Source organism: Exophiala spinifera (assembly GCF_000836115.1).
Source record: "Exophiala spinifera strain CBS 89968 unplaced genomic scaffold supercont1.6, whole genome shotgun sequence".
In the NCBI taxonomy this organism is placed as follows: domain Eukaryota; kingdom Fungi; phylum Ascomycota; class Eurotiomycetes; order Chaetothyriales; family Herpotrichiellaceae; genus Exophiala; species Exophiala spinifera.
Window position 1 is genome coordinate 1,105,982 of NW_015622518.1, and position 13,062 is coordinate 1,119,043.

General features: G+C 49.8%; 4 protein-coding genes across 4 annotated transcripts; 1 reads left to right on the top strand and 3 right to left on the bottom strand.

The window, feature by feature from the left end:
• Positions 1-236: 236 nt before the first annotated feature.
• Positions 237-3,896, top strand: PV08_08315 (uncharacterized protein; the record flags this gene model as incomplete). The annotated part of the gene is made up of 1 exon (XM_016382641.1): positions 237-3,896. The coding sequence occupies one exon, from the start codon at positions 237-239 to the stop codon at positions 3,894-3,896; it is 3,660 nt and encodes a 1,219-aa protein (XP_016233344.1).
• A 1,134-nt stretch (positions 3,897-5,030) lies between these two features.
• On the bottom strand, positions 5,031-6,891 carry PV08_08316 (uncharacterized protein; the record flags this gene model as incomplete). The annotated part of the gene is made up of 2 exons (XM_016382642.1): positions 5,031-6,613; positions 6,639-6,891. 2 exons carry the CDS (start codon positions 6,889-6,891, stop codon positions 5,031-5,033), a joined length of 1,836 nt encoding a protein of 611 aa, XP_016233345.1.
• A 1,305-nt stretch (positions 6,892-8,196) lies between these two features.
• Positions 8,197-9,089, bottom strand: PV08_08317 (uncharacterized protein; the record flags this gene model as incomplete). Its single annotated transcript, XM_016382643.1, has 2 exons — positions 8,197-8,927; positions 9,032-9,089. The coding sequence occupies 2 exons, from the start codon at positions 9,087-9,089 to the stop codon at positions 8,197-8,199; spliced, it is 789 nt and encodes a 262-aa protein (XP_016233346.1).
• Positions 9,090-9,547: 458 nt separating this feature from the next.
• PV08_08318 (uncharacterized protein) lies at positions 9,548-12,502 on the bottom strand (the record flags this gene model as incomplete). The annotated part of the gene is made up of 1 exon (XM_016382644.1): positions 9,548-12,502. The coding sequence occupies one exon, from the start codon at positions 12,500-12,502 to the stop codon at positions 9,548-9,550; it is 2,955 nt and encodes a 984-aa protein (XP_016233347.1).
• Between the last annotated feature and the right edge of the window lie 560 nt (positions 12,503-13,062).

Below are 13,062 nucleotides of genomic sequence, written 5' to 3' on the forward strand. Positions count from 1 at the left end.
GCAAACGGGCATCGAAAGCGGAGGAAGTTACGGCCCGAGCAGTGACACTGACACTGACACTAACACTAACAGCCCCGCGGCCAAGCAAACCAAACCCCGCAGTTGATATCTGACATTGGATATCAAACACCTTAAATTGTCCAAGAATAAAGATGACACCGGCAGAATGCAGCCTTGTTGACGTTTCGGGGCGATGTGCGAGAATCTAGAACGGAAATACCACTTTGTGCAAGGCGATGACTTCCAACGCCAAAAAGTCGACTGAATTCGATGTGACTGGGGACGGCCAAGATTGCCTCAGTGAGAGCGACAAACAAAAGGCAGCAGAAGAGATATACCGACGATGGTCAAACCGCGAGGTGGGAATTGGCGGAAAAGACGAGCTGCCATTGTTTGAAAAGCTGAATAGCCTTGCAAACCTCTATGTGTATCAGGGCCGGCAGGCAGAAGCAGGAGAGATATATCATCGACTCCTTAGTGCGGCGAAGGAAGCCCTGGGATCTGAACATCAACTGACCCTTGATACACTGAACAACCTCGGAAACCTCTACACTTATCAAGGGAGATTCATAGAGGCGGGGAAGATGTATGAGCAGGCGCTTTCTGGCTATAGACATACCCTACAGCCCGAACATCCGTCCGTACTCGATACGATGAACAACATGGCAAACCTCTATGCTAGCGAAGGGAGGCTTTTGACGGCAGAAAAACTGTACTATGAAGTATTTGCAAAGAAAAAGAAGGTCTTAGGGCCCAGTCATCTATCAACCATCGATACAATGAATAATCTCGGAAATCTGTACGTTCACCGAGGACTGTATTACAAAGGGGAGAAGATGCACATCGAAACTATTTCTGCCTACACAAAAATCCTGGGCCTTGAACATCCATCCACACTAGACACAATGAACAACCTAGCGAATCTATATCTTGAGCAAGAGAAATTTGCCGAAGCGGAAGAGATGTTCAATCGATCACTCGCGGGAAAAGAAAAATCTCTTGGACGGGATCATCCGTCTACGCTCGAGACACTCAACAATCTTGGAAACCTCTGCTTTAGGAGAGAAGACCTGGAACAAGCCCAAGGCATCTATACTAGAGTACTTACCGCCAGAGAGCTAAGCGCTGGAAAAGAGCACATATCGACTCTCAATGTCGTTTCAAATCTAGGATGTGTATACCGCCACCAGGGATACCTGGACCAGGCCGAGGAATTATTCTTGCGAGCCTTGGAAGGAAGAGAGAGTACTCAAGGTCTAGACGACATATCAACCATTCGGACGGTCGAGAATCTTGCTCTGTTGTATACTGACCAAGGCAGAACAAATCAAGCAGTGCACATGTACCTGCGCTCACTGATTGGGAAGGCGAAGCTGCTGGGGCCGGAAGACCCGATGACTCTCGCCACTCTCAGTGACCTCGAAAATCTAATTTTCAATCTTGAAGGAATACACGTCACAGAGAAAGTCTATGTAGCCGCCTTACACGACTTCCAGAAGTCCATTGGAACTGATAATCCTTTTTCTGAGAGGGCCAGAAGGATCATATTATCACTTAGGTTTCGAGACGACCATTCCGGAATTTCTCCCACGGGGTCGCTAGATCATTTACCTCTCATCATGCAACCTTCATACCCGCCTATCGAAATTGAATACATCGACGATATTGCGCCGCCCGTTGTTATATATGATAACAAAGGTTTCGCTAATTTCCCTTTGAGAGCAGGTTGGGAGATAGAAACACTATTGGATTTCGAGATTGACCGGGCTTCAAACAAGAGCGAAAGGTCCGTGGCGGCTTTCATCCAGCAGTGGCTTTTTTTTGGTTTGCTCTCGGCTGCCACAGGCCACAAATATACTATGGACAACCTCTTGGCCGTCTTTACGAGGGTCTCTCCCAGCTTGAAACGGAGAATTATTACTACTAGACACCTCGAGAAATACCTAGTGCAATGGAGGGATAGTATACCCACAAAGGAGCTCCAGAATGATTCTGAGACCTTGAAAGGCCTCGAAGCCATCCTAGACGAAGCACGACGCGCACTAGGTAAAATGAGCGACAGTGTGCAGGGAGGTTACAACCACCTTTTGGCAAATTATTCTACCATCTCCCTCTCTATCTTGGTGCTCGGGGTTGTTTTTACAGAAGCAAAATGCCGTATCTGGCCAGGAAGCAGAACAATCCGGTGGCCACAGAGTGTACTGATATTATCGAAAATGAAGGAGCATGGATGGTGTCCAAGTGACATTCACATGTTGCAGGAATCTTTGACACCAGTTGGCATGTATTTTGCCAGTCTTTGTCAACCGCGAATGGCCCAGCACGACCATACACGATCCAAGTGCGACAGAAATGTTTGTTACTGCATGAATATAAACGACACAGCAGATAATGCCTTTGTGCCGACACACACGGCGGATTGCGACGGTCAGTGTGCCCTCGAGGATACTCATCACTCTCTGCTCAAAGCTCTGACCGGAGAGGACACGCTACCTGTGGTTAGCTTGGAAGAAAACACGGACGGAAAATTCAGCCTTGTTATGTCGGCCTTGAAGCTCGGTCAAGATCAAAATTACATTGCAATTTCACATGTATGGATGGAGGGTTTGGGCAATCCACGCCAAAATGCACTGCCCACATGTCAATTGAGGCGCATCCAGGATTTCGTTACGGCCGCATCTCATGGTCAGACCAAGTACTTCTGGATCGATACTCTGTGCGTTCCACAGGACAGTTTCAACCCGAAATCGCAACCGTCACGAATCCGTGCAATGTGTGATATGGAAGTGGTATATCGTTCTTCGCTAGCAGTTTTGGTACTTGATCCCCAACTCCTATCTATAAGCCAGGGGGCGGCGCCAGAAGAACAGCTTGTCCGAATTGTGTGCTGCAGTTGGATGAGGAGACTCTGGACGCTGCAGGAAGCTGTGACCGGGTCGAAGATTCTGCTGCAATTTTCTGACGGAGTCTTCGATATGATAGAAGGATTTAAGGATTTCAAGACGTCAACGAAGCTTTCTGCGATGTCGGAAATAACTGCCCTGACTGGACTGATTTCTTCCAGCATCCGTCAAGTAGAGGACCTAAAACGCTTCAGACGAGATCGGAAAAGTGGACACCTTTTCCCAGCAGTATGGAACGCTTGCCGGACCCGTACCAACAGCAAGGCCCAGGATGAAGCATTTTGTCTTGCAGTGATGCTTGGGCTTGATACTCTTCCAATCTTGGCGGCCCCCAACAATGAAAAGTGGAAGAGGCTTCTACTCCTTCAAAAATACTTTCCCATAGACCTACTGTTCTCTCCGGTTCCCAGATTATCTGAACCGGGCTATCGGTGGGCGCCATTACCATTCAGCTGGTATAAAGGAACAAAAGTCTATCTCAAGCGGAATTCTACAGCACTGGGAGAAGCGAGCGATAAAGGTCTTTCATTCACTGCACCAGGCATGGTCCTCGCCCCTCTGCAGACCCCTCTGCGCACCGAACCTATCACTAGCTCGATGATCTTGATGCTTCGTGGAGATAAACAATCTCAGACCTGGTACAGGATTAAACACAGAACTGAACCAAACTACGATCAGGCGCAATGGGAGGACTTTAGAAATACTCTGCATCGCGATGCTAAGCTAGGTCTCATATTCGATCAGGACATTGACGAAATTTCATTTAATTCTGCTCATGGGGTCCTAGTAGCCCTTGAACAAGATACTCTCGGGGACGGTAATGACCTCTTTCAAGGGGCCTTTCTTGCCTGTGTCAGAGTGTACCCGGAGCCCCGATTCAATTCGACCTTGCTCGATCGATGGCTGCAGGAGGGGACCTTAGAAGAAGAGACCCATTATCGGACTGCCGTGGGTACTAGACTGCTGTCATCGCAGAAGTGGTGTGTCAGATAACAGGCCGAGCTTCAGAATCAATACAGCACACCGCAGGTTCTTTTAGGGAAATGTCCTGCCGAGTTTGTAGGTTTTTTTCCACTGACACCAGCAAATGACATTTGGTCCACTAGACGACGATGACGATGATGTAAGATTATTGATCTACAAGAAAATGCCAGTCTGACTTATTTGAGAACGCCGCACGATGTGCCTTTGATTCGAAGTTATCGTATCGTGAGCCGCTATGAAATCTTCACGACTCCCCCAGAATGGGTAGTCGAACTCCATTGCGGCCAATTCCCTCATAGTACAGCAGCAGGAGGAGATGAAGAAGCGCTGTGTGCACAGGGGTGTAGTCAACCGTGTGCTGAGAACTGAGATTTGTGTGCTAGACCAGTTCTTGCAGCGCTTCGTGATTGATTTTCTTCCACGGTTGTCTCTTCTTGCTGTCGGTCCAGCGTTCAGCGCGGAGTGGGTCCTCAGGGGTAGCAAAGCTTGTGTGAGCGCCTCACCTCCCTCACAGACCTAACGATGATGCATTCATCACGCATGCTGTGATTATAGAAACCACACTTCTGTTCAGGGCTCGCAACGCTAGGATCACTCTAGACTTGTCAAACGTGTAGAAAACTGATCTCATCAAGACTTGTACTGACTTGTCTGTGTGCATCGTGTCTACTCTCCATTCCTGCATGTCATCCTTATCGAAAAAGGCAAGATGGATAGCCCCCTTGCTCAAGATTGACCCTGTCCCGATCTTGGCTACCTAACCTGTACTCGTAGAGGCGTAGACACTTTCTTTAGGAGCGCTGCGCTCATCCCGTGACCATCATCTTTTGCTACCACGGTGAGGATGCCTGAATTGGTAGAGATGAAAAAGTGCGGGTCTTGTCAACCGATGCCGTCGCAAATACTGTCTGGTTCCTCCTTCCAGAACTCAACTGGGTTCGATACCTCTCGGAACGTGACAAGATAACGACGGCCGCAGGAATGAGAACAGTTTCGAACTGGCGGCTTGAACCACTGCTATTGAGAGGGGTCTGGGTTTCCGGGCACCACTTTACCGTACAACATTATCGTATCCCTGTCTTAACATATCAAAACCCTCAGGCGTAACCCAAATCAAAGATGAATGTTTTCGTCGTAGAATTTCTATAAAGCGGTGTCGACGTCTCCTTCGACTCTTTCTTCTACTATCACGTCTTTCTTTGACCGCCAGCCGAACCGACGATCTCGGCGATAAAATTCCGATTTGTCCTGCGCTTCAAAGTCAAATGTATCTTCCATTGTCACAAACCACTCTGGGTCACGATCACCCCGGCCTGTGGCGATGTCAATAGTGAGTTCCAGCGCTTGAATTCCCACAGATATCCCACTAGAGTTGTCGCCTCGAAGAGCGTAATATGGCCTCAATTCTCCTCCAACCTCTGTATATCCGGATGACACATCAATACCATGCGATGCAACATCCTTCTCGATCCATTCGTTTGAGTCGAGTGTGCTGCTTTCGAGAGCACGCCCTTGCTGATCTACCCAGCTATTCCTCGAAAGGTGATCATGCGTCCAGATCATACAGACGGGATTGAATTCAAAATCGAAGCCGAACTTGACCAGACGTATCTTGCCAGGTGGTTTTTCGGTTTTGGCGAAGTCAAACCACGCTACCGTACCGTGCTGACCAGGAAGTAACTTGACCTTCCATGCAGGCTTATCCTGTAGTGAAGTCTGATACGGTTCAGGAGGGTTCCTACTGCCAATTTCAACGCCTGGTAGCCCCTTTGGACCGATGTCAATTAGATGGCTGGACATACTGGACAGGAAGACAAAGCCATACGCGGGCTGTCCGTAGACGAAATCGCTGTCAGGGAAAGCTGGTACTCGTGGTGAGAGAATTAGTACCTGTTGCATCCTTATTATCTGAGAAACAGCCCTCCGCTTGACAGTACATATCTCTTGACCTGAGAGAGCTACACGGATGAGCAGTCTTGGGTTTTTCGTCCGCTGGAGGAATATCGCTGAACAATACCCATCGGCTCTTGCCCGCACTCCCCTTTGATGATTACATCCGAGGATCGCAAGATAAGTATTCATGTTCCATGGTAGCATCGGAAGGGTTATCGACAAGCCGGCATTTGTCATTAGATATTGTTCTGAACCGCTATATCTTGGCGAGACATAGCGGCGATCGGCAAAGTCGGCTGGTGATCCGGCAAGCATATCCAGAGGTCCATCATTGCCTGTACACTTCCATATAAATATGGAATGATCTTGGCTGATTTTCAGTATCTCTTCCTGCAATCTCCGAAATGCTTTCTTGCCCTCACCGTACAGTAAAGGCATATTGACATCGAATAGCCCCATGAGGGAATATGCTTGATCTTCCGGGCGGGTAGTGACGCGTTTAGACGCCCAACTCATCCTTTGAGCAATAGGACAGCCACTGGGAGGTCGATCGCCCCATAAGACATCACGAGGAACGCCCGTAATGCCGGAGAGTCGTGATGAAAGTAGGTGTTTTGAACCAATGAATTCCCACCGTCGATTGTAAAACTCTACAGCATGCGGTGCCTGGATAGCCATAGTTAGTCGATAAGTATATTGGTTGGGGTTGAGAAGTGTTGACCAGAAGCTCTTGTAAAGTCCAACCCCGAGTGAACCAAAGACTGCCCGCAAGATCATCGACAGACCCGACATCGGATAGATACGCATAGCACCTGGTTGCATGGCGGTACCATCTATACATTGAGTTGACAGCCTCACTCAGCTCGGCGCTGCTTGTCTTATCAATGCAACAGGTGTCGATCCAGGCATAGCGGACGCCGTTTCTGGCGGCTTCCGCACAACAAGCCCGTATTTTCAGGTAGCCTTGCTTGCGACTTCGAGTACCAAGCGAGGGAAGTTGCTGCAGGGATACTTCATCTTGTTCCCACCGATGGGACAATATGATGTATTCTACTTCATTTTCGTCTGCAAACTCCTTCAGTTGCAATGTTGTTGTGTCAAGGAGACGCATTTCCTCCGTCACAGCGCGAGGCTGAAAGGCTTACAGCACGCCGAGCACAGTGATTTCGGTCGATGAGGCACTGAGGCACGCGAACAATACCATCGGATTCTTGGGGGAAAGAAGTATTATCCTAGAATTCACACAAGCTAGAAAGCAGCCTCACTTGCAAATATCGAAAACTGTTGCGTTAGGACGAAGGAACGTATGAAAGCTGGGTTTAAGATGGCAGCAGATGGCTACGACTCAGCCTCACTACAGGTAGGCAGCTCTCGCCGCAACTTGGCGCCGCGGACAGAATCCCCCCACTCCGCTACGCGACCACTGGGCTAGCGTGGTATTTTGGTCTTCAGGGGTAGTGGTGTCGGGGATATCGACAGGCTGGTCACCGTCCAGCATGCCCGGGTAGTCTAGTGGTCTAGTTAGAGTTCTGGATCATTGTTGCGTGGAGATAAAGATCCTTGGACAGTGATAAATAATGATGAAAAACTTTTTGGTATTGCCAGGCTGATCGCCGGGTCCGCCGGACAGATTATTTATCTACCGGTCTCTGCTCCATCATGCAAATGCCACCACTCGTGTTCTTCGGACGGAAACCTTGACCGTGTATTGAATCAGTGAGTTTCTCCAAATCGAAACCCATGCGGAATGGGAATGGGGACGGGACCATAGACGAGAAGAGGAGAGAAAATAGATGTGCCCCAGCCAGACAAGGTGTCGCGACATCTCTTGGCTGAACCGAACCGAACCGCACCGAAGGACCTTGCCGTAGTGTATACAGATAACGGTGTCGGGAGGGCGCCAAAATCCATGCAATTCCAATCCTCTCGGTCGGCAGAGGTTGAGGTACAGAATACGTGTCAGGTCAAGTATATGATGATTCCAGTGTATTCCGCCTGTCGACTGCTGCCGCTATTGATTGACTGGTATGATGTAGTTCAGGGAACGACTTGAGCATGCTGTAGCGAAATTCAACCACTCTGTCAATTTCCTGAATAATTGGACAAGCAAGGCTAGCCCGTCGACGAGATGGATTTTCAGGTTTGATGAAATGAGTTTCCATGGAGACAGATTCCACACTTGGCTGCCACATTTCATTGTCACACTCGACTGCCATTCCGGTCGATCGCTGAGACAGCGTCTCCCCTTCTGTGGATGACGTCCAGATTCTCAAAGAAGCCATGCAGCTGAGCTCGATCGTGGTGATCCGGTATTGCTGAAACCTGACATCTGAGGCCTAGGATCTGCGTTTATCGTATCGACTTTTTGTGACGGAGCCTACATGCAGTTCGACATTCTCCGCGACGAATGCCCTTCTCAAGACGAGAACAATTCTTGCGATCGCTTCATTGCATCCTTGGCTCTCAACTTGACACCCTTACTGATGGCTTCCTTGCTGAGACTCTCCACAGGTGCCATGAAGCTCTTGGCGGCGTTAACTAGTGCCGTCTTCACACCTGCGTCTTCCGTTTCGCCGGACTCGTCTATGCTCTTCTGCACGGCATTGACCTGGCCCGACAACTCGTCAACCCATATGTCGAGCACATGCAGCCTTAATCCGTCTGGGACTTTTCGTTCCCGAGGACTCAGCGGCCACGCCTGGAGGATATGCGTCTGGGAAGTGATGATCGACTTGGATCTACCGGCCTCTTCGTCGTCAACTGTCGTCGTCAACGAGAGGTTGAATGTCTCCCTCACGACAAATCGCACTAGCATCAGGATTTTATTCATTCGCCATTGATCGATCGAGGCCCATTCGCGGCATATCGTCTCCCAGAACGCAAGTGTCCAGCTCGCTAACCACGAGTCTGAGTTGGCACTCTCACTCTGTAGTTCAAGGTGCTTCGACGCCACAGTCCGCACGGTTCTCGCAAGCTCCGCGGCGAGGTTCTGTACGGACACGGCGTTTTTGCTATCGTGCATGTAAAGCGCAACATACAACCCCTTCCACAGCTGGAGACATTGCGTCGGTGTCAGCGGATTTGTCGGCGAGCGCTCGTCCAGATGTGTCGTTATCGTTTGCAAACACGCTCGTCGGATTGATGATTCTGTGAAGTAAAGACACCTTAGTTAGCAGACACTCCTCCCTTTGAAAATCGTTCACTTCAAAACTCGTCTTGACAACACATTGAAATATTTCTTCTTGGCTTACCAGAACTAGCGAGGTCTTTGACCGAAGGGATCGGCTCGGTTTCGGATTCCACAGGCATCGCGTCGAGGATTTTCCCAGTCCGTGTGACTCTGACGAAGTATATTGGCGAGAAGCTATGCTCGAATTTGTAGCAACTCCAGGTTGAAATGCTCAAACTCGGAATGAAATTGGTGTAGCGACAATTGAGTTCAAAAACTTGATGATCGCCGGAAAGAAAATGTTCTTCCGACGAGGCAGCCAATGACCGGGGCTGCATCTGCTTGGCGGCAAAACCCGACGAGGCTGAGCAGCGACAAGGCTGCGTTGGGGTCGAAGCAGAACGTAACAACACCATCATCGACCTGGTTACCTACTCTTACATGGAAAACAAGGTAGTCTGGACGTGGAGATATATCTTGCTTGGAAAGGACGAATCTCTGAGCACGTACGATTCTGCGAGTTCACGTAAAAAAGCACTCCACGGTGTCAACCATATAAATACCATGATTCTTTTCCTGCTCGCTAGAGAAAACATAACTAGTCAACGCTATATGGGGTACGAGCGCATTCTTCGTCTTCTTCGTCTTCATCGCCCTGTTCATCCTTCTCCGCAATGTCATGATACTCGTGGTACATGGACGAGAGCATACCGCTAGACATCACCAGATTGTAATCGGACGACGGCCTGCTTCCTGGGTGTCGGATGTAATCCATGTAGTGCTTGCCGTGCGATTTGCCTCCATCATGTCCACTGGTTCCAGGCCGCGACTGTGTCGGGGTAAACTCTAGAAACCCTGGGCGCTGTGGCCGTCTGGGGGTATCATCGTCCTCCGAAGAATAGTGAGAGTGCTTTGGCACTTCTTGGAATCCGCTGTCGGTCGGGGAATGAGGCTGTGACACTGGAGAGTCTAATTTATCCGCGGCCGGTAACGACCGCAGCAGTGCATTGTCGACCTCTGACATGTTCAGGGTAGAAGGCTTTGGTTCATTTCTAGGCTGAATGGCAACCTGTTGGGGTTGATGAGCTTCCGTCTCGGGAGAAGAGACCGGGATAGGAGCAAATTCCGGTTCAGGTCGGCCGCCTTCAACAGCAATACAGTTTTTGATCTTGACGGTTTCAACGTCGGCGACATTTTGCTCGTTTTCGGGTCGGGGTGGAGTCACAACCTCAACATGCTCCATAGCCGTATTGTTTGCTGCTTGAAGCTCATCGTCATCAATCCTAAGTTTCTGATACGGGACCTGAATAGGTTGTTGCTGTTGTGGCTGCTGCTGCTGCTGTTGTTGTTGTTGTTGTTGCTGTACGGAGGTGGTCCCATTTGTTTCCTCAACTAACCTCTTCGGCTTTATCGGCATGTCTTCAATCTGCTGGACCCTTCGCCGGGACCTTTGGGGTAATATCTGCTGCACATTGTCAGGCATATCTCGTGTCTGAATATCCAACATCTCCAGCCGATTCGTGGTAAGTGGTTGTATGGTAGTCGTGCTCCCTCTCACACCATTATCCTTTAGGTCTTTCGGTATCCTGGTCCTTTCGACAACAACAATCATCCAGACACCAACTTTACCATCGCTCCCAATTAATGGTGTCGCAGAGATCCATGAGACTCGATGGTGGCCTAGATTCCCTGGCTTGGATCCGACAGGTACAGTGATGCCATCACGGCGTTCACCAGCCGTGACCATAAAGTTGACCTTGGCTGAAACAGGAGTGCCAGTTCCGAAGCTGTCCCTGAGCCCTGCCAAAGTAGCAGGTGATGCCCCAATGTGTGCCAGGAAAGGATGCTGGACGATATTCCCGAATCGTCGGCGTAGTCTGGGAGAGACAAACACTATTCGGAGTGATGGTGCTGCTCTGATGAGCATGTAGCTGTCATAGACCCCCGGAAGTTTTCCAGACAAGCCAGATCGACCGGACTCTGCCAACTTCCATGTCGTATCTTCATCGTCGCCTGATTCCTCGTCGCGATCTTCTGAAGAGGAGTAATCTCCATAGATGCGTCGGGTTCTGCTGACCATGCTCTGCTCGTCATCGTCAGTGGACCTTGGCGAGGATCTACCGTGCGATTTCACGGCAGCTGACTCCTCAAGATCAAACATTTCACTCAGCTCTCTCAGCTTCCCCAATGCATGTGCCTTCTTGGGCGCTTGCTCAACCACATGAGAGGCGTTGCCGTCAACCTTGTGTGCTGGGCGTCCCAGTCCTCGATTAATCAGCAAGGACCCAAAGCTCTCTAATCCCTTTCCCCGTTCAATCAATCCAGTTACATCAACTTGAGCGCCAATGTTGTATTTAACATTGCCTTGATCATCATGTAAAGGCGCTGTCATTAGTAAATTTACAAACGCCCGGCCATCCCTGCGGTAGTTGAGCAGTGTTTCGCAGGTTTCTTCTCCTCTCTCGACGTGACCTCGAAGTCGTGAAACTGATGCCCTATTGGTTTTGACGCCTTGTAAGAATCGACAGTTATGTCCTATAACGTCGTCCACGCCGTACCCGGTAAGCCGGAAAAACTCTTCACTCGCATAGATTATAGGGTTATCCTGCTGACTAGGGTCTGTCAAGCAAAATACCTCCGATAAGCCCCCTATCAGGTCTCTCGTCAGCGGCGTTTGTCGACCCGTGATCTCGTTGATGAGGCATTCTGTCACCACATTGACCAAATTGTATGTGATGTACATTGGAAGTGCCGTGTCGATCAATGTGTGGAAACAAGACTTGTTCCATTCCTCGAAAACTTTGTCTAATGACGCCGCCTGCATCGGCTGAATCGCTGTGGTGGCTTCGGAAGAAATGCTTTGCGCAACGGCGTTTGCGTACTCGACTGCCTTTATAGCCTTTTGCGATTCGAGATACCCGAGGAGGACGTCGTGATATTGAGGGCGGTAACGTTGTATGAAGGCAGTGAAAGCGGCTAGGTACTGAGGCTTGTAGACGAGGACATTGAGATGGCGTGCCGAAAACAACAACTCGCTCAAGGACTCGACAGACGGTGGCTTGAGCCTGGGGGGAGGAGGCCTCAGGTCAAAATCAAGCACATCCGATGAATCACTGCCCAAGCCAGTTTTCGTGTCACTGTCCGACAGTGTCCGCCTGATGGGTTGTCCCTTAGAGGGAGGGCCTCGTTGCGGCTTTTCAATACCTGATCGTCCATATCGAGGCAAATGCTCCGGGAGTGTTAGCTTGATACTGGAGCCTGTTGTAGCGTGTGGGAGTCCTGGTCTAGGCTTCGAGATGTTTGCTGATTCAACAGCAGGAAGGGGGTTGAAAACGCCCCGAGCGCGAGACGGCATTTCCACCTTGGAAGGAGGAGATGCTTGCTTGCTGGAGACTCGCGGCGATTGAACAGTGTCATTAGCTTTCATCACAGGTTGCTCGGCCTTGGAAGCCTCTGCTGGGGCGACAGAAGTCCTTTCTGCTGCACCTTTTCGTGGCTTCTTTGCCCTCCCTGCCCGGATGCGTAGATTCTGCTTGATCCTCTCCAGGTCCATCCTCGCTCGGCAGTTCGGCGCAGAGCGCGGCCACAATACTCGTACAATTAGTGATGCTTGAGAATACAATAGGAGCTCAATGAAAACAAGAAGAAGAGGGGGAAAACAAAGAGTGGGCGCTTCATGTCAACATTGTGCTAATCAGTCTTTGACCCGGATCTGGCCGAAGGACTGATGATATGTGATGATCGAGTGGTCTGATGGATGAGGTGAGTTTTGGGAGGATCCAGCGTATGCAAGGACGGAAACAGTGCAATGCATCATGAGCACAAATTAAGTTCCAGTGCCCGTCGCTACGTCAGTGCCAGGTTGGCTGCAATAATGCTGCCGTTGGTGTTGTCATGACTTTTGACGAGTTTCGTGTGATTGGGAACTAAGAATAGTTTTTATTTGCGAAGACAAGAAGAGGCTGTGGTGAGTATTAATATTGTGAAGACCGAACTAATCAGACTCGCCTGTGGAAGGTGATTTCGGTGCCCAACTCAGTGCAGTGTGCCTCGTTTTCCTCCAGTGCCCAAGACAACTCATTAGGCGGCGATTCGCGCCTGGAACGTGGGCTG